This window comes from Rhinoderma darwinii, chromosome 4 (genome assembly GCF_050947455.1).
Source record: "Rhinoderma darwinii isolate aRhiDar2 chromosome 4, aRhiDar2.hap1, whole genome shotgun sequence".
Lineage (NCBI taxonomy): Eukaryota > Metazoa > Chordata > Amphibia > Anura > Rhinodermatidae > Rhinoderma > Rhinoderma darwinii.
In genome coordinates, this window is record NC_134690.1 from 36551573 (window position 1) to 36573404 (window position 21832).

At 42.6% G+C, this 21832-nt stretch overlaps 1 protein-coding gene across 1 annotated transcript; it reads right to left on the reverse strand.

Annotated features, from left to right (window-relative positions):
• Positions 1 to 2711: 2711 nt before the first annotated feature.
• Positions 2712 to 16349, reverse strand: LOC142760400 (low choriolytic enzyme-like). The gene is made up of 8 exons (XM_075863586.1): positions 16187 to 16349; positions 12100 to 12199; positions 5467 to 5584; positions 5315 to 5336; positions 4494 to 4559; positions 4219 to 4353; positions 3997 to 4114; positions 2712 to 2943 (listed from the first exon to the last, which is right to left on the reverse strand). Exons 1-8 carry the CDS (start codon positions 16347 to 16349, stop codon positions 2712 to 2714), a joined length of 954 nt encoding a protein of 317 aa, XP_075719701.1.
• Positions 16350 to 21832: the final 5483 nt, after the last annotated feature.

Here is a 21832-nt window from a genome sequence, read left to right on the forward strand (position 1 = left end):
CAGATTTAACGACCATTGATGGCTTTCCTGTGCTGTAGTAATTCCTATGAGAGGTGGGTATTGTTAATCATATGCCTAAAGAAGCGCATGTCGGTTATATTTAAAATTATATTAGACTTCATGGGTTTTCGTTTTTTTCATGTAAAATGATGGAGTAGGGGGAGTTCCCCTTCTAGTGCCTTACAAAACGTGGTTACAAAAAGCATCTCTTGCTCTAGAGCACGCACCATGATCATGCATTACACAGATAGCCTATCGATTTAAAGGGACACTGCGTAATGCTTAATTTCCTCTGTGGTGGCGCTGCAGGGGAACTGAACACTTGCTTCTGGGTTCTCTCGCTGAACACAACTGATCATTTTGTAAAAAAAAAATATTTTTAAAAATGGATCGGATTCTTATGTTCCTGGTTAGTTACCTTAATCCCTTCTCGACATTTGTTGTATGGATACTTCATGGAAAGCTACTGCTTCCCGCATTTTGCCGTATCCATACGACAAATGGTGAACACCGGCCCAGAAGCTGAGTTGGTGCCCCCATACCTGGGTGTCGGCTGCATGTTATAGCTGACACCCTGGGGAAATGGTGAGGTCCGAAGTTTGCTCCGATCCCCGCTATTAACCCCTTAAATGCAGCAGTCAAAAGCGATCGCTGCATTCAAGGTGTTTGCAGCTCATCTGCACCTCAGCAATGAAATTGCCGGGATGCCGGTGTCTGCAAAGGCAACCGGAGGCCTAACACTGGCCTCCCGGTATCGAAAGCATTTGCTGCATCTTAGTGGTTGGCAGCAGATCGGCAGCTCTGCACTGCAATCGCAGGACTGTCGACTGCAACTATGGCAACAGGAGGCCTAACAATGGCATCCTGCTTTGCCATTATGGAAGCCAATTAGGCCCTGCCCGGGGGCGAAGCCTAATCGGCTTGCTGTCAGTGAATAACTATCGTACATAGATAGTGCAATGTATTAGAAAAATAATCTGACAGTTTGACCTTCAAGTCCCATAGTTGGACTAAAGAAAAGTTTAAAAAAGTGTAAAAATAAAAGTTGTTAAAAGTAAAATAAAAGTTTCAAGTAATAAAATAAAACACAGGGGCTTTGCAAATGCGACATAGCGACCATAAACCGATCCAGCAAAATCTGCACTCCAAAAGCCAAATGGCGCTCCTTCCCTGCTGATCCCTGTCGTGTGTCCAAACAGCAGTTTATGACCACAAATGGGGTATTGCCGTACGAGGGAGACGTTGCTTTACAAATGTTGGGGTTCTTTTGTTCCTTTATTTGTGGAGAAAATGAAAAATTTTGAGCTAAAGCTACATCTTATTGAAGAAAAAGGATTTTTTTTTTATTTTCACTGCCCGTACTCTGGAGAAGTTGCTTTACAAATGTTGGAGGCCTTTTTCTCCTTTATTCCTTGTGGAAATAATTTTTTTATAGCTACAGTACGACAACATCTTATTGGAAAAAATAAAACTTTTCATTTTCACGTCCAAATTCTAATAAAACCTATGAAACAACTATGGGGTCAAATGCTCACTACACCCCTAGATGAATTCCTCAAGGGGTGTAGTTTCCTAAATGGAGTCACTTTTTGGGCATTTTCATGATTTTGGTCCCTCAGGGGCTTTGCAACATGGTTTTGGTCCCTCAGGGGCTTTGCAAATACTACATGGCCTCCGCAAACCATTCTTGCTAAATTTGAGCTCCAAAAGTCAAATGGCGCTCCTTCCGTTCTAAGCCGTGCTGTGTGGTTTATGACCACATGTGGGGTACTGTTTTACTCAGGAGAAATTGCTTTACATATGTTGCAGTGCTTTTTCTCATTTAATCCTTGTAGAAATGAGAAAAAAATAGCTAAACTTTCATTTTCTTTGAAAAAATTTAGATTTTCATGGCCTACTTCCAATAATTTCTGCAAAAAACCTGTTGGGTAAAAATGCTCACTATACCCCTAGATAATTTCCTTAAGGGGCGTAGTTTCCAAAATGGGGTCACTTGTGGGGGGTTTTCACTGTTTTGTCCCCTCATGGGCTGTGCAAATGCGACTTGGCCTCCCCAAAAAATTCCTGCTAAATTTGAGCTCCAAGAGCCAAATGGCGCTCTTTTCCTTCTAAGTCCTGCCGTGTGTCCAAACAGCCATTTATGACCACATGTGGGGTATTGGTTTACTCAGGACAAATTGCTTTACAATGTTGCAGTGCTTTTTCTCATTTAGTCCTTGTGGAAATGATAAAAAATTAGCTAAACCTATATTTTCTTTGAAAATTGTATAATTTTCATGGCCTACTTCAAGAGCACATTTTTCCATTAATGTAAAGTCCAATGTGTCACAAGAAAACAATCTCAGAATTGCTTGGATAGGTAAAAGCATTCCGACGTTATTACCACATAAAGTGAAACATGTCAGATTTGAAAAATGAGGCTCTGTCAGAAAGGTCAAAAGTGGCAAAGTGCGAAGGGGTTAACAGATCATGATAATCTTGTTATTTTGTGTGAATATAGCTTACATGATACATCCAGAATGGGGTACTCTACAGTAATGTACGTGTACTTTCAACTTTGTCATATACTTACGAGTTAAATTGCAAGATTGAGTTGTAGCCATATGGTAGCGGAAAAGTATCTCCTCCATCCAAGATAAAATTGCTGTAATCCCCTATTTAAGAAAAAATAATGAGATATCAGTCCCGTGATCCTTCAAGTCAACATTGTTTTATGTTTTATTGAGGGGGCTAATGTCTAGGCTATGTAAATATAGGTGCTCACTTGGGGCAATATTTTGCCATAAGACATCGATATACTGGTTCCGGTCAGGCCTGGTATGCTCATGGAAGAAGCCCAGCGCGTGCATGAATTCATGTGGTACCAGAGTGTATTTTATACAGGAAGGCATATCAAGGCTCAATATCTGTCTACCTCCAACCTTCCCAACATACGACCAACACCTGAAAAACATAACAGCATCAAGTACCATATTAGTACATGAACAGTCCACATTAAAGGGGGTTTCTGTTTTTTTTGTACATAAAGCTTAAAGAGACTTCTGGAAATGTACGTTGATAGCCTATCCTTAGGTCAGGATATCAATGTGTGATGAGTGGAGGTCCATACCCTGGAAACCCCAATAATCAGCAGAAGAAGATGCTGCATCTCTACAGGCACAGCAGCACATCCATGCACATGATCAGTGGGGGTGGGGGGGTCCCTGGGTCAAATCCCCACTGATCACACAATGGTTGCCTATATTAAGGATAGGCTATCAAAGTATATTCCCATAAAATCCATTTACAATAAAAAGTTCTTCCATTTTTTTGAACATACATGGAATTTAATTTCCTCACCATTTCCAAGCCCTTATTTTGCTGTCAGTGAATGAAAACATACATTTAGAGGTTAAAAACCTGTAAAGACCAGAACCTTCTCACACTGGGAGTTTACTACACTTATATCTAGTGTAGACAATACTCTCTGGTCTAGCTCGCTCCAATGTATCAGTGTAGGTAGCCTTGACTGTTAGGCTTACAGAGGATAGCTTAGATTACATACCACTGTAGCAAATTCCCAGCTGCGAGAAAGAAGAATTTTGCTATTTACTGACTGCAAAAAGCTTGAAAATAGTGAAGAATGGAAAATCTAAATTTTTTTATACATTTGCAAAACTAATAGAGTACTTATACTATAATTTAAGGGGTATTCCCATCATAAATGCTTGAGAGGTAAGGGTCCGAACTCTGGGGCCCTCACCCATCGAGAGATCTGTGAATCCATGACCCCAGTTCAGGACGACCACACTCCCCATAGAAGTGAATGGAGTGTTGGCTGCACACTGGGAGTTACAAAAAAAGCCAAGAGCGCTGTTGGGTGCCTCGGTAGCTGGACTCATGGCTATAATATTAAAGAGGTTGTTTGTGATGAGACAACTCCTCTGATTTTCATTCTTCATGGATTCATTTTTGTGGACACTGTTATAGTTAAGCTTAAATGATAGATTTCCATACCCTCCTCCAGTCTCTATACTGATATAGTCTTGTTCATTGCTTCTATTGACAAACTGTACACAGGTCATAATCTCAAATTCCTTCATGAGCGTATCGAACATTGATATTTCGAAACTAGCTGGAAACAGAAGAACAGAGTTATGTTTTTAGGTTTAAAATATTGACAAACTTCATCTCTAGACACAAGTATCTCAGGTCAGATCTATAATAGGGATAACTTACAATAATCAGGGGACACGACAAACGGAACTATTACCATTCCATTTGCTGATTTTTTCCATTGGCACCCAGGACATACTTTGGCACTACGTGAGTGTTTAACGTTAATGTCACCACCCACAAGGAAGACAGCGATGTCTGCGATGAGAAAGGACAAATAGTTAGATCTATATTGACAGATTTTCACAATGATGAAAAAAAACAAAAAATTGCCCCAAAAAGTTTTGTTTATCAATACAATGCAGTAATTTCATTAGCAAATATTACACACATCTCACCTTTGTTTGCTTCCTTAATTATTTCAAACATTGCTCTGCTGTCAGCGTAAGGATAAGGGGCAATTGCTAAAAAAAAAAAAGAAAGAAAAATGTAATACCAAAGTAGCAGCACAAATGTTAGAACAGTTTTGCCCTTAGCAAAACACTGCGTTCACTAGAGTTCACTTATGGTGATTTTTGGGGAGAATTGTGTTTACTTAAATTTCAGGAGATTCAAGTAACGCCTCTGCAAGAACATAATTTGAACAATGCAAATAGGGGCATCAATGTTGGATTAGAAATAAGAACCACCAGCACAATAATGATATTTCCCATCCTAGCCTCACAATTTCAGCAAAAACAATGCTCAAGATGCAATTGTTCTCTCACTGTACGGATAACATTTACCATGCAAGATCATTATAATTCACATAGGCAACAATTTTCGTGATACATAATAACCATCTGTAGAAACAAAAAAATCTGTGCCAAAAGCAGACTAGCCTCTATTGAACATGTTGAATACTGACAAAATAAAGTATGTTTTCCATTTGATAATACAGTGAGTACTCTTCTATGTGTTTTTAGAGTCAGGAAGAAGCAGAGAAAGCTTAAGATTTTTGTCATTTTTATACATTTGTATTGGCAGAGTTAGTACAAGTGAGGATGGAGCAACTTTAAAGTGGCAATTGGATAGGTGAACTGAATTACTAGTAACTGTTTTATTGACCGTGAAAACCATAACAAAAAGCATGAGGGAAAGAAGGAAAATTAGCAGAGTTAATTGGGAGAAGAAAAATGGAAATAAGGTTAGATAGATAGATAGAAAAATCTTAACTTACTTTTTCCAGCATCTTTTGTTTTCTATGAGAAAATAGAGACATGTTTATATTGGGAGAATGAGAAAAGTACTAAATACAGGTCTATCTACCTCTCCTTGTAAGAGAAGCATGGGATACAGTTACAGTTCAGAGACTGAAGCATCCTTACTTACCTTTATTGGTGTCGCCTGAATGAGTAAACAGCCAACTAACCACAGCAACATGATACTAAGCGCCATTATCTTGTGTGTCAAGTTTCTCTCTTCTGCTAGTACATGTGCATCATAGACTCTATTTAAACCCAAAATCGGGGATGAAACAGCCAATCATCACACGGGCATGTGATCATAAAGAGGGAGTGACCCCCCCCAAGGAAGGATTGTAATGTGATAGGGTCCACCCACATATAGGCTGGATTTACATACACACAATGAAGAATAATATCATTATCCGGATAATTGGTACCGTATATTCACAGATATCTTGTTAGGATTAAATTAATTCTTAACCAAAAAATTTTGCTCCAATCTTGCCATAAAAATAAATCCAGCACGCCGATTCTAATGAACTGGCCTGCACAAATGCAGGAATTAATCCTTGACCTGTGTACAAGAAGATACAGGCAGTGCTACTGAGTCCACACATTAGGTGGAGAGAAGAAATCAAAAGAACACCAGGGGGCACCAAACCATGTATGTAACAAAAATATCTGCACATGGGAACGTTTAAAAAAAGAAATTACAATTGAAAAATTTTCTGTTTTGTGAGATGTAACACAAAATTTATTATTAACCCCTTCCCGCTGCAGCCACTTTTGACCTTCCTGACAGAGCCTCATTTTTCAAATCTGACATGTTTCACTTTATGTGGTAATAACTTTGGAACATGTGGAAAAACACCAATATTAAGAGAAAATTTGCAAATATTAGCACTTTTCGAAATTTCAATGTATCTGCTTGTAAGACATGCAGTAATACCACACATAATAGTTACTACTTAACATTTTTAATACGTCTACTTTATGTTTGCATCGTTTTTTTAACATCCTTTTATTTTCCTAGGACGTTACAAGGCTTATAAGTTTAACAGAAATTTCCCACATTTTTTAGAAAATGTCAAAAGCCTATTTTTCTAGGGACTAGTTCAGTTCTGAAGTGGCTTTGAGGGGACTATATATTAGAAAGCCCCCATAAATCACCCCATTTTAAAACTGCTCCCCTCAAATTATTCAAAACAGCATTTAGAAAGTTTCTTAACCCTTTAGACTTTTTACGAATTAAAGCAAAGTGGAGGTCAAATTTACAAATTTCATTTATTTTGCAGAAATTCCATTTTAATCAATTTTTTCTGTAACACAGAAGGTTTTATCAGAGAAACACGAATTAATATTAATTGCCCAGATTCTGCAGTTTTTATAAATAACTCACATGTCCTAGTGTCCTAATGGACCGAAACACAGGCCTCAGAAGCAAAGGAGTACCTAGTGGATTTTGGGGCATTCTTTTTATTGGGGTATGTTCAAACTGGCTATTTTAACCATTTAACCATTTTTTCGGGCCGTAAACATCCCGAAAAATGGCTGGAAAATCGGAAGAAGAATGCCTTCAAACATCTGCCCATTGATTTAAATGGGAAAACGGTCATTGACATAGACAAACAGCTCCAAAAACGGCCTAAAAAATGCAGCAAAAAACGCGAGGTGCTAAAAATGCTGCTTTGTCCCTTGAAAACAGCTCTGTATTTTGAGACGTTTTTTAGTAAGCGTGTGAATATAGCCTTGGATTAAATTTTAGGCACTATGTCAGGTTAAAATGGGTCTTGGGAAGCCAAAACAAAGGAAACACCCCCAAAAATACCCTATTTTGGCAACTAGATGCCACAAGGAATTCATCTAGGGGTGTAGTGAGCATTTTGACCCCACAGGTGTTTCATAGATTTTATTAGAATTTGGACGTGAAAATGAAAAGTTTTATTTTTTTCCAATAAGATGTTGTTGTACTGTAGCTATAAAAAAAATATTTCCATAAGGAATAAAGGAGAAAAAGCCCTCCAACATTTGTAAAGCAACTTCTCCAGAGTACGGAAATTCCCCATATTTGGTAATAAATTGCTGTTTGGGCACATCGCAGGGCTCAGAAAGATAGGAGTGCAGGATTGGTTTCTCGGTACCATGTCGCTTTTGCAAAGCCCATAAGATACCAGTACAGTGGAAACTCCCCAAAAGTGACTCCACTTGGGAAACTACACCCCTTGAGGAATTCATCTTGGGGTGTAGTGAGCATTTTGGCCCCACAGGTGTTTCATAGATTTTATTAGAATTGGACAGTGAAAATAAAAATGAATTTTTTATCAATAAGATGTAGCTTTAGCTCAAAATTTTTTCTTTTCTCCACAAATAAAGGAGAAAAATAACCCCGACATTTGGAAAGAAACTTCTCCAGAATTCATAAATACCCTATATTTGGTCATAAACTGCGGTTTCAGCACACGGCAGGGCTCAGAAGGGAAGGAGCACCATTTTCTAGAATCGTTTTTGGGTGCTGTGTCGCATTTGCAAAGCTCCTGTGGGACCAAAACAGGGGAAATCCCCCAATAGTTACCTCATTTTGGAAACTACACCCCTCAAGGTATTCACCTGGTAGTGGACTGAGCATGTTAACCCCACAGGTGTTTTCCAGAAATTAGTGTGCACTCGATGTTGCAGAGTGAAAATGGCAATTTTACCATGGATTTGCCATTTCAGTGTCCAATATGTTGTGTCCAGCATGTGTCACCATGAAAACGCAGCTCTCTAATTAATATGCAGAGTTTCCTGGTTTTAGAAACACCCTACATGTGGCCCTAATCTTTTACCTGGACGATCAACAGGGTTCAGGAGTGAAAGAGTACCATGTGAAATTGAGGCCTAATTTGGCGATTTACAAAGTATTGGTTCACATCTGCAGGACTGATGTGAAATAAGAAAATAAACCCCTGAAAAGTGACTCAATTTTGGAAACTACACCCCTAAAAGCATTTATTAAGGGGTGTAGTGAGCATTTTCACCCCACATGTCTTTTCCATAAATTATTGCCCTGAGGATGGTGCAAAGTAAAAATTGCAATTTTTCCCCAGATGTGATATTTCAGTGGCAAACTTGTTGTGCCACTGGAGACACTCACTACAAAAATTGTTAAAACGGTTCTCCGGATATGGTGATGCCATATATGTGGATGTAAACTGCTGTTTGGGCACACTGTAGGGCTCAGAATAGAGGGAGCGCCATTTTGCTTTTGGAGCGTGGATTTTGCTTGGTAGTAGTTTTATTTGGAGTTTTACTGACATTTCAGTTTATAATGTAGGGGGCACATGTAAGCTGGGCAGAGTACATCAGGGGCATAGTCAGGTGGTAGAATAATGGGGTAAAAAAAACAATAAAATAATCCATAGATGTGTGTTACGCTGTGGAGCAATCCTTTCTGCACAGGCCGGTGTCGCACTGATAAATGTCCTTTCTTATCCCCTATTTGGTCCACACTCTGCACATTTGCAGTTTGGGTAATTTTGCTGGGGAAGTGTTGTCCTGGTATAATACAGGAACCCTCGCTTCAAGCAGATATGTTTGGGCCCTCCCTTTCCTGGTTCCATAATATTAGGGTCTTAATAATCGCCTCTTGAAACAGAAGAAATGTTCCCCCCGGGCCTGCACACCTGCATATTTCTTCTTTCCTGACTTATTGGAGCCATAACATTATTTTTTTTATATAGACGTAATGGTATGAGGGCTGTTTTTTTGTAGGATGAGCTGTAGTTTTTATTATTACCATTTTGGGGTACATGCGACTTTTTGATCACATTTTGTCCTATTATTTGGGAGGCAAGGAGACCAAGAAACAGCAATTCTGGCATCGTTTTATAGGTTTCCTTTTATGCAGCATGCACCGTGCGTTATAAATGACATGTTGACATAGCGCTTTTTGATAACTTTTTGCACAATAAAATTACTTTTGTAAAAAATTATGCCTTTTTTCTGTCACGATGTTTTGAGAACCCTAACTTTCTAATTTTTTTGTCGAGGGATCTGTATGAGTGCTTGTTTTTTGCGAGACGAGCTATTGTTTTTATTGATATAGTTTTTCGATACATGCAAATTTTTAATCACTTTTTATTCAAATTTTTGGAAGGCAAAGTGACAATAAAACAGTAATTATGTATGATAGTATAATGGTTGCCTTCTTGAACACAAAAAAAATTCATGGAAATATACCCAACATTTCCTTAATTAGTTTGAAACATCTTGTCTCCAAAGTATACGTACATATATTTTTTAGACAAAAAACAGATATATCCACCAACAAAGTAATAGACATTACTCACGCCTTGATGCAAAATCTTGAATCCGGTCGCGCAATGTTTTGGCTCAATAGCGTTCCTCAAGCTCGATTTTAATGCAGATCACAGGAGTCCAGGAATTTAGATATAACACATGTCCAGCCCCGCATGAGCAATCCACTGGTCGCATCTATTCTAGACCCAATCAGTGGATGCCGATGCACTTGTGGCATAGACAGACGCAATATAGGACTGCAGACGCTGGTACTTGGGACACATGTTGACTTACCCATGGCGCCATAATGGTACATAGCTATCAATTATTGCAGCGTATATATTGACTACACTCGCAGCTATCTATATAAAAATTCTTGATTCAGCCACTGTTTTTAACAGACCCCTGAGGAAGCCGGTTCCCTCCGGCTATACGCGTGGGGAAGGGATTGAGGCCAGCTTTACACTTAGTGCCCATTCAGCTGGTTTACCTTGTCCAGGCTTTCCCATCTTGAGATCATAAGTAGCCACAGTTGGTATTGTATATTGCACATGGCACTTTATATATGTATATTTATGTAGCATTTGTTGCATTGTATTCTTTACCATAATTGATTTTCTTGCTGGGTTGGACTAGTGTGTATCTATGTCTTACATTAGTGCTGGTCTCTGGTCACGTGTCTGATTTTGGACCTGGCTTTGATACTACAATATATGGAGTTTTGCCCGCTTTGTTTTGTGTGTTTTTTTAACGTTTTTCTTTATCGTTTTTAGTTCTTGTGTTTCAGAAGCAAGTCATTTTGTGATTGCTGTAATTCTCATAGTAGAGCAGTATTAGTAACTGAAACCGTAAAGTTGGGCATACATACTTTAAATCACTGGTTTCCCGACTCAACCATAAGCTTGCTTGTTCAGCTTGGCTTTCCCTAATTTCAATGGTGAGAGGGGAATAATCCGCTGCCAAAATCCCTCTTGCAGCGGCTTATTTCCCACTGGAACAAAAAATTGGACATGTTGATATCCATCATGCCCAATCCTTCGTTCCACGACAGCAGATGTTGGAGACCCCCATACACATCGGGTAGTCAGCCAAATCTGCAGACTTTGGCGGGTTCAGATAAAATTCATCTGAATGTCATCTGAATGTCATCTTTGTCATGTGACCGGCCCCACTGTACTCTATGTATAAGCAGTAGTACATCAAGTACATAGAGTACAGCGAGCCGAAGAGTCCTATCGTCATCAAATAAGACTCTTCAATGGATAGAGGGGAATAATCCACTACCAAAATCTCTATTGCAGTGGCTTATTTCCCGCGGGAGCAATAAACTGGACATGTTGAAATCCAACATGCCCAATACTTCTTTCCACGACGGCAGATATTGGAGACCCCTATACACATTGGATAGTCAGCCAATCCTGCAGACATTCGGATAAAATTCTTAAATTCTTAAAGGTTCAAGGAGAAGAATTTCCCTTTGAACCTCATCAAAGGTGCACGTCGTAAAGCCTCAGAGTTGTCCCAAAACTTCTGTATAAATCCAACACATAAAATATTAGAATCCAATAAATACAATACGAATTTTATCACTACTTTCAATCAAGGGAACAAAGCAGTCAGGGCCATCCTGCACAAACATTGGCATATTATAAAACATGACCCCTATCTGAAGGATGTGATACCGGCTCAACCAAGCATCACATTCAGACGGTCTCTGACTTTGAAAAACATCCTAGCCCCTAGCAGGGTTCGGAAACCGAAAATGGCGCAAACAAACTTTTTGTCCAAATTAAATGGCTCCTTTAAATGTGGTCACTCACGGTGTCTATGTTGTAACAGCATCACTCACAAGAAATATACATACACATCCACCGTCACAAAAGAATTATTTACTATTAAGTCATTCCTCAATTGCAGTAGTTCCTACGTAATTTACCTAATGGAATGTACCTGCCATTTACAATATATAGGGAGAACCACACAATGTCTGCCATCCAGATTGAACAAACATCGATTTAATGTGAACACAGGCTTTCTAAAACACAGCGCGTCCCGTCATTTCTCCCAGGTACACAATTGCCAGTTCAACCAAATCAACATTACACCAATTGAGGACATCCATCTAGATGTCCCCAATAGGTTCAACAAACTCAAACAGAGGGAAAATTATTGGATATTCAGACTACAAACACTACACCCAGGGGGTCTTAATGACATCTCTGAGTCCACATTAGGTTAATATATCTTCATTTCAGGCAACGTGATCAACAAAAGCCATTGCTAACATGTTCATAACAGTGAAATTAAAATAAAACGAAAATAAGAATATAATTATCCCTAATGGGTACTCCTTCTGGCATACCTACTATCTTATATCAATATCGATGTAAACCATTTGATGTGATAACTAAAAAGTTTGTCACTATGCCATTACCATTCATTATCTTATATATGCCAAATAAATACACATAGAAGTATTCTTACTTCTTCATCAACTTACCTATGTTCCGTTTGGCCCATCATGTCTTGTTCCCCCTGATGTCTTGACTTTCCTTGGTTGTCCCGGCCACGGAGACGCGTCTCAGCGTTCTCAGTGTAACCTAGCAACACAACTACTTTCATTACAAAGTTACTTCACGCTAAACTTATCAACAATATTGAAAGTTTCACTAATCATTTATATAAAAATATAAAATTGTCAATTCAGAGCTTGTTTTACTGGTTTTAATACACCTGTTTTAATGCATTGCAGATGAGAACACACTCCCGGCTTTTAAAGACCACTACTTTTAGGTTATTTCTGTAATTTATACAATTCAGGCACTATCCCACTGTATCCCTATCATCAAGTGTCTATGTTTTGTAAACAAAAGAAAGTATTTATTTTTATAATGGTTCATTTCTGTTTTAACTGCCCTTTTGTTGAAAAAACCGGGTGTGACATCACGGTCGCACTCTGACCTCGGCAGATTTGGCGGTTTTTCACTCCTGTTAATTTGAACTCACTATGTTATATAAAGTGTCAGAAGCACAATGTGTACATGGCCTGAGGAAGACGCTCGTTCAGCGTTGAAACGCGTAGCCACATATTGAAATAAACGATTCTATTATATCTGGACTTTACCGTCATTTCTACAAATTTCGCCACGCAGCAGCGCCTCCAGACGATCCATTTTTTTCTCCTCCTTTCTCCGTTAATCAAGCGGTCCCTTCTGGGAACCGATCCGGATCTGGCAGCAGCATATGTGGATCTACCCTTACGCTTTAAACATCCTACCTAGGTGAGCATGGTAATTGCCCCCTTGCTTCACCCACCTAACATATTGACCTGCACAAGGTGGCGCCGTGTGTTTTTTGCTCTCTCTCTCTTCACGCTACAGTATTAGCAGACGTGCCGCATGCTAGGCACGTCTGCTAGAGCACACGTCTGACTCTGCCCGTTAGGAGCAGAAGAAGCCTGCGTGAGGAGAGGGTGAGTAAGCACCCCTCCCTGATCGATACAGTTATTTAGTTAGGGTTACACAGGGATAATAGGTGGTATATATAGCGATCATGGGGGTTAATACATGATTAATACAGGGATGGCTGGACTACCCATCATCCCTGTATATTACCCCTATCATCCCTGTGTATAACAACTATCATTCCTGTATATAACCCACATCATCACTGTATATACCAGCCAGGCTGGTATATACAGAGATGATGGGGGTTATATATAGGGATGATGGGGTTATATACAAGGATGATGGGAGTTATATAGTGATGATGGCTGGACCAGGCATCATCCCCGTATATAACCCCATCATCCCTGTATATACCAGCCATTATTCCTGTATATAACCCCCATCATCCCTGTATATAACCTCCATCATCCCTGTGTATAACCCCCATCATTCCTGTATATACCAGCCATCATCCCTGTATATAACCTCCATTAATCATCCCTGTATATACCAACCATCATCCCTGTATATAACCTCCACCATCCCTGTGTATACCAGCGATCATCCCTGTATATAACCTCCATCATCCCTATATATAATCTCCATCATCCCTGTATATACCAACCATCATCCCTGTATATAGGGATGATGGAGGGGTTATATACAGGGATGATGGCTAGTATATACATTAACAGGGATGATGGTTGGTATATACAGGGATAATGCTTGGTATATATAGGGATGATAGGGGCATATACAGGGATGATGGTGGTTATATACAGGGATAATGGCTGGTATATACAGTAACAGGGATGATGGTTGGTATATACAGAGAGGTCTGCAACTCTTTATAATTCAAACTCCGCTGTCAGATGTCAGAGAAATGATTGAAGTCTATGTACACTATTTTTTTTTTTACAAAAGTAAAAAGAATTTTTAGCAAAATCGAATTAGAAATTTGCACCAAACACACTGATACACACACACACACACACACACACACACACACACACACACACACACACACACGCTGAACGAAACCATAGCTTTCCGTTTCCATTACTATTGATTTCAATGGTAACGTTTCCGTAGGAGACAAACGGAAACCATTAGCAACTGAAGAGTTACCATTGAAATCAATGGTAATGAAAACGGAAAGCTGTGGCTACCATCTCGCTTCCGTTCAGTTTCCATTCATGGGTACCCCTGATGGAAATGTCTGACGGAACCCATGATCGGAACCCCGACGCAGATGTGAACGAAGCCTTAGATGTGATGGTAACAGCTCGATCCTGCGTGTTACATGCATTGGGGGGGGCGCACTCAGATCTGTTTTGCCCCCCCCCACCCCCGTGCTAAACCCCTAGCTACGCCTCTGGCCAGATTAAAGGGGTTTGTACGGGGATTAAAGGGGTTTGTAAATGCTTTTTTGCATTTATGTATTGGACACGTAGGGTGGTATAACCTTCTAGAAATCCCAGTTTGTATAAGTTCTAGGGCAGGGCTTCTCAACTTTTTTCTTCTAGGTCCTCACTAGCCAGAACATGATGATGCCTGGACCTCACCAGTGGTTGAAGTCCATGCCAAAAATATTTCTCAATTTACTCCGGAAGCGAGTGCAACATTTAAGGTGTATTCTAATGTGTTGACTTTCATCAGTAGTGTGCCGCACAAATAAAAGCCACCAGGTAAAACCGTGTGTGTTTTACCACGTATCAGGCCAGGATCATACACAGTTTTGATGCAGGTTTTGGGGCAGTTTTTGACAAAAGAAAGGAGATGCATCAGACTTTTCTTTACACATTTCCTTCCTTTTGGATCCACTTCTTGCTTTGGCTCAAAAAACGGAGCCAAAAACTTTGTGTCAGGAACGTAACTAGGAAAGACTGGGCCCCATAGCAAACTTTTGACAGGGCTCCCCCTCCCCTAGGTGTCACAGCCCCCCTTATAGGCAGCCCCCTTATACATAGTGCCCCATGTAGACAGTGCTATACAGCCCCCCTGTAGATTGTGCCATACAGCCCCCCTGTAGATTGTGCCATACAGCCCCCCTGTAGACAGTACTATATGGCCCCTCTGTAGACAATGTCACACCCCACTTGTAGATAGCGCCTCCAACCTCCCCCTTGTAAATAGTGCCATACAGCCCCCCTGTAGATAGCGCCATACAGCTCCCCCTGTATATAGTGTCACACAGCCCCCCTCCCTTGTATATAGTGCCACACAGCCGCCCTCCCTAGTATATAGTGCCACATAGAACCCTCCCTTGTATATAGTGCCTAACAGCCCCCCTCCCTTGTATATAGTGCCACACAGACCCCTGTAGATTGTGCCACACACAAACCACTGTAGATTGCGTGTAGGTGGCTTGACTCTCGGTGCGGAACAACAGATACGACACAGCTTCTGGTTTAACCATTTACTGCAATCAATTGAACAGGTCCTTTTCATTCTGGTCGGCGCAGACAGTACCACCAAGGTTGGGGGACGTCGAGCCCGCTGGAGTCCCCCTGAGAGAGGTCGTGCCTAACCCCCACGTTACCAAGCTTTGGTATCTGCATGCCTATGACAGTCACGGTGGGAGCTATCCACTATTGTCAGCATACCCTCAGGTAAGAGTTACACTCTCGGCCATGTGTTGCATCGTGGGGGTCAGTAGCTCGACCGGCCTTCGGGCACTGTCACGGGTCCTTGCAGAGCTATCCACAACCTTTCATGGCAACCCTCTTCCGCCCTCAGTCGGCGGCCAAGCTAAGCAGCACGCCTAGGACACAACCGAACAGCCACAGGTGACAGATATGAGTTGTTCAAAGTCCTGGTGCTAGTCCGATACTGACTTATGTCACTCTGCTTATTTACTGTCTGCTCCAAACTCCATACACTTGATATAGTTAACAGTCCAAAACAATCTTTGGAAAACTTCTAACTTCAGACAACATACTTCCTCATAGATAAGCGCAGGGACACTGGCATGTGCAATACTAACGGGCAGGCTGGAAAGTTGGAGACCGTAGCTCAGAATCTACTCCATCTTCTGTGTATAGGTGAAGGCACGGGCAATTTAGGCCTACAGCATGGTATCTGCAATCCCCTGTCCTTATGGTGACAGGAGGTGCCAATGGGGGGGAAGGAATCCAGTACCTGTACCCCTCTGGTCTGTCTCCTCATCTGGTCCAGCTTGCTGAGTCTGGCGCTGCTCCAATATGTGGCTGGTTGCTGCCTCCGGTCTCTCCACACTTGTATCTCGCTGGTCTCCACCGCTATGCCGCCAACTGTCCGACCTCGCTTCCTCTCTCTCAACCATCTCCACCACAGCCACTCGCTTCTCCCCTCACCACCCTTGGGCTGGGTTCACACGAGCACATTAACGTCCGTAATGGACGGACGTATTTCGGCCGGAAGTCCCGGACCGAACTCAGTGCAGGGAGCCGGGCTCCTAGCATCGTAGTTATGTACGACGCTAGGAGTCCCTGCCTCTCCGTGGAACTACTGTCCCGTACTGAAAACATGATTACAGTACGGGACAGTTGTCCTGCAGAGAGGCAGGGACTCCTAGCATCGTATATAACTATGATGCTAGGAGCCCGGCTCCCTGCACTGAGTTCGGTCCGGGACTTCCGGCCGAAATACGTCCGTCAATTACGGACGTTAATGTGCTCGTGTGAACCCAGCCTTACACTTCCCCCTTCGTTCTGAAGTGCAGCCCTCTGCACTTAAACCTCATAGTCCTGCAAATAAGCTTGTTGTCTGTTGCGGCTACATCCCTGAGGAAAACGTAATCCGCAGTTCTCTTTGGGTGTTGATGACTCCAAGGACCCGGTCAACTCCAATGCTTCTGTTGGCAGCGGTTCCCAAGATGAATTGGGGTTGTTTGAGGTGATCACCAGCCACCAGTTCCCCTCTGCATTAGTCCGTAATGAGTCCCTCTGATCTTCTGGTACTGGCGATGAGATCACTTCTGACATTGGAAAGGTGCAGGGTCGCAACAGGTTCCGGTGTAGGTTTCTATTCTGACCCCGATCTCCTTCTAGTTGTACCTCATACACCGGGAGTTCAGGATCGATGCATTTGATCACCACATATGGTTTCCTTTTCCATCGGGGGTTCCAGCTTACCCCCACGTGTCGCTTGGTGGTTCCGGAGACCAGTACTCGACCTCCCGGATGAAAGATTGCGTGTCGTCTAGCTCGGTTCGGAGACTTCTCTCCTAATCCAACTCTCTCCACCCTGACTTTTGCGATGTTCAAACGCCTCTGGTGGTCTTGTACACCACTCAGCGGGGGACCTGTCCATGTGATATTCTGGGGTCCCCCATAGGAGCGCTAGTAGTAACCGACTAGGACGGCCGAACATCAGCTGATATGGGGCGTATCATGTAGTGCGGTGTACTGTGTGATTGTAAGCCCACACCAGGTCGTCTACGTACTTTGGTCATCGTTCGTGTTTCTCCTCCCCAAGAGTTCTCAGCAGACCAAGTAACGTGCAGTTAAATCCCTCACAGGCCCCGTTACCTTGCGGGTGGTAACGCGTCGTCCTCGGTTTCTTGATATGTAGAATACATAGCTCCCAGATGAGTTCGGATTAGAAATTTGGCCCTTGGTCGGATAACAATCGTCTTGGACACCCATAAGGGCGTAGGACGTGTTTCCATAATGCAGTGGCTGTTGTTGATGCCGTCTGATCCTGGGTGGGAATTACTACAGCAAATTTGGAGAAGTGGTCGACACACACTAAGGCATATTTGTGATCCGACGTGACTTCCTGTATGGTCAGGAAGTCGACTGACAGCAGTTCCAAAGGTTCTCCCGTCTTGATGACCATCGGTTCTTCGCACTGTTCTGTAGCTTTGTGCACAACACAGTGTTCGCTCATTCTTCGCATATGTGTCTGGTTACTTCCCCTAATCCTGGGGAAAAGAAGTGATTATGGATCAATTGGACCGTTTTGTCCGCTGCAAAGTGGCCTCCCTTGTCATGCATCCATCTGCATACCGACTTCACATCTGTCTTTGGCAACACCAGCTGCCATAGTTCATGATACTCATTTTGTAGCTCCAACCGCTCTAATTGGCGGCCCAGGATTCGTGCTCGCGATGTCAGTCGGCTCCTCTCGACCGGTGTTGGTCTTTTTCCTCGAAGTACCTTGATGTCTTCGTCTAGTTGTTGGCGTGTCGCCCATTCAGTTTAGTCATAAATTTCAGCCATCGTGGTAGTTGCTTTAGCCACTCTAGTGACCCTCTTGGCCTTTGACTCTACAGGGGCCACCCGCAGTGGAGGAATCTCGATTTCCTCCTGTTCTTCATCCACCTCTCCACTAGGGATTTCACATGGTTGATGGGATAGAGCATCCACATTTGTGTGATCCTTGTCAGGTTTGTAGTGGATAACGTAGTCGAACCGAGTCAACCGGGCTACCCACCTCTGTTCCATTGCTCCCAACTTTGCGGTATTGAGGTAGGTCAGGGGATTATCAGGGTAGATGTCCAGCTGTAGTTTGTGGGGTTACGCTCCGTGGGCCATAGGCTGCGGCTGCCATGCGCGATGACCCGTTCTACTTCTCCTTGCTGTTGTGCAAGTACTGTTCCCAGCCCTTTTAAGCTACCATCGGTATATAACCTAAATGTTCGATTGAAGTCAGCAAAAGCTAGGATAGGGGCTGTCACTAGCTTGGGCTTTAACTCCTCGAACGCCAGTTGTTGATGTTTCTGCCACTGTTTAGCGACAGTCCGACTGTGACTTCCTTTTTTATGCGTGGGTTGTCCGAAAAGGAGCTGATTCAAAGGGCCCGCGACCTTGGCAAAGTCTTGAATATATCTGCGATAGTATCCGACTAATTCCAGATTGGCCCTTACTTCCATCGTGTTTTCCAGTACGGGCCACTCCTGCACCACCTTCACCTTGGCAGAGTCTGGGGCGATTCCATTTGCATCCACGAGATGACCGAGGTACTTGATCTGCTGACGGGCCAATTTACACTTACTAGGTTTCAGTTTGAGACCATATTTGCCCAAGTCTCCTAAGCAATGCTCCATTAACCGCTGGAATGTACTCGGAGCGTTGGTGAGCCCAAACGGCATTCGGTTAAATTCAAACAGTCCGGTGGGGATGATAAATGCAGTTTTCTCCTTGTCCACTTCCTTCATGGCTAGTATAATATTGTGCTTTTTGTATGGCAGTTAACGACTCCTCCACCCGGGTAATGGATGAGCATCTATATTTGTACATGCGTTTAGATTTCGTTAACCCATGCAAAATCTAAGGGAGCCAACCTTCTTGCGTACCAGAACAATTGGAGCCGCCCACAGACTTTGCCTCTCCCAGATTACTTGACATTCCAACATCTTGTGCAATAGGTCTTTTACCTCTCGATGTAAAGCCAGTGGGATATTGCGATATCGTTCCCTGATAGGTGGGTTGATTCCGGTATGGATTTTGTGCTCTATGGTGGTGTTGCACCCATAGTCTTCCTCGTGTTGTGCGAATACCCAGTCAAACTGCTACACCAAAAGCTTCAACTGCTCCTTGGCCTCTGTCGTCGGGGCCACTCCATCCAGCCTCAACTGTTGCCACAGCCGATAACTTGAACCCTGTTCGAGAGTAGGAGCCCGATCCTCTTGTCTTGACCTTCCCTCGGTGAGTTCGGTAGTGGTTGGAATGGTCACGTCCTCCGGCCGGACTAACTCGATGCCCGCCAGTAGCGTGTCGGCTGATCTGACAATGGCGTTCTGTGCTGGATTAATCAAACGGACCGTGACCATGCCCCTTGCAATTCGACACAACGTCCGTCCTATCACCCACTCGCCCGGATTATCTATAGTGGATACTGTTTCCACCATGACGAGGGCGCCTTTTAGCTGGTGGTGTGTCCCGACCATCAAAGGAATAGCAATAAATATAAAGGAAGTAAATGTATGGATATACAGGAAAGCGCTGCTGGTAAGAATTAATTAGCAATGGTAAATTCCTTGAATTATTTATTACAAGGCAATAAGGCAACGTGTATCGACACAGGACATGTGTCTTTGTCAGGCCAAGGAAGAACAAACAGTAAAAAATGACATCTTATATACAAATCCAAACAAGGTTACACAAATCAAGAACAGCCCCAAAAAAACACGAAAACAGAGCTCATAGAAAGAGCAGCTGTCAGTGACATCATCAAGTAAACAGATGTTAATACAAAGTATGTGAATAAACCCAAAATAAACATACCAACTGATTAGTAATGCTTTAGGGTATGTGCACACAAGGTCATTGCGTCCGTAATTGACGGACGTATTTCGGCCGCAAGTACCGGACCGAACACAGTGCAGGGAGCCGGGCTCCTAGCATCATACTTATGTACGACGCTAGGAGTCTCTGCCTCGCTGCAGGACAACTGTCCCGTACTGTAATCATGTTTTCAGTACGGGACAGTAGTTCCACGGAGAGGCAGAGACTCCTAGCGTCGTACATAAGTATGATGCTAGGAGCCCGGCTCCCTGCACTGTGTTCGGTCCGGTACTTGCGGCCAAAATACGTCCGTCAATTACGGACGTAATGCCCTCGTGTGCACATACCCTTACCAATGCATTATTCTGCCAATACATGCAAGATGAGCAAAATGGACATTACAATAGCAGGGGTACATAATATGGCGTTATGAGAGGATGAGCCATGGAAAACATGGAAAGAGAAAGACAGAGTAAAATACAACATTTAAAAGTCAAAAACAGCAATTAAAAGTTAATACTGTATTATATTTACGTGTCTTGTAGATTAGTCCACAGGAGGATGCGGACCCTATTGAGAACCTTTGGAGCATCCTCAAGCAAAATATCTATGAGGGTGGGAGGCAATTCACATCAAAACAGAAGCCCTGGGAGGCTATTCTGACATCCTGCAAAGATATTTAAGCAGAAACTGTCCAAACACTCACAAATTCAATGGATGCAAGAATTGTGAAGTTGATATCAAAGAAGGGGTCCTATGTTAACATGTAACTTGGCCTGTTAATTTTTTTTTTATTGAAAGAGCTTTTGATTTCTGTAAATATGACCTCCTGATGCTGCAAATTCAACAAATTACCATTTTAGTTCTCTTTACAACCTTTAAAATGTTTTGATCTCTGTTGTGCATAATAATTTGAAACAGTGCATTTTGAGTTTTTTACTTCTAAAAAAAAATCTGTTATCATTAGGAGATTTGTTCAACAAAATTTGCATTATACTCCAAAGGTTGATGGCTTGAAGATTATACTGACTGTCATTTGCATCGACTATTTAGGAAAATCAGCGAAAAATAACATTTGCATAATAATTTGGAACGCGGTGTAGTTCTATCATGGGTGCCTCTAACCTCTCTTGGTTCTGGAACTTGTCGTGGAATAACTGGTACGTCATGGTCGTAACTTCGGATCCCGTATCAATCAGACCCCTCCAGTCCCCCAATGATGGCCGTCACAACTGGACATCGTCCCGTCAAAAGTTCCACGTTCCCTCGTGGACCTAACAGTGAATTGTCCGCGGCTTGGGCCTCAGCGGCGGGAGCTTCTAGTTTAACGGCGGCTGTTCTTGTCTGGGGAACTGCTCCGTTCTGCAGTCTCTGGCAAAGTGTCCTGGTTGATCACAGCGCCAACAGCGACGAGGACCTCCTGACGGGGCTCAGGACAGTCGAGGCGGCGGCGTTCGTCTATCGGCCATAACTCTCAACTGCACAACCTCCGTTTTCAACTCCCGGATTGCTTCACGGACGTCCCAGGCGAAATCCTGGAACCCACTCCCGGTTGTTCCCCTCCGCCTGGCGTCGC

What these genes read in the sequence shown, in the direction of transcription:
- LOC142760400 (XM_075863586.1), bottom strand. Translation starts at nt 16,349, where the DNA reads ATGGTTGAGAGAGAGGAAGCGAGGTCGGACAGTTGGCGGCATAGCGGT. An exon ending in TTCAGGCGACACCAATAAAG is followed by an intron (nt 5,337 to 5,466) that starts GTAAGTAAGGAT and finishes ATTTTCTCATAG; the next exon opens with AAAACAAAAGATGCTGGAAA. An exon ending in AACAAAAGATGCTGGAAAAA is followed by an intron (nt 4,560 to 5,314) that starts GTAAGTTAAGAT and finishes TTTTTTTTTTAG; the next exon opens with CAATTGCCCCTTATCCTTAC.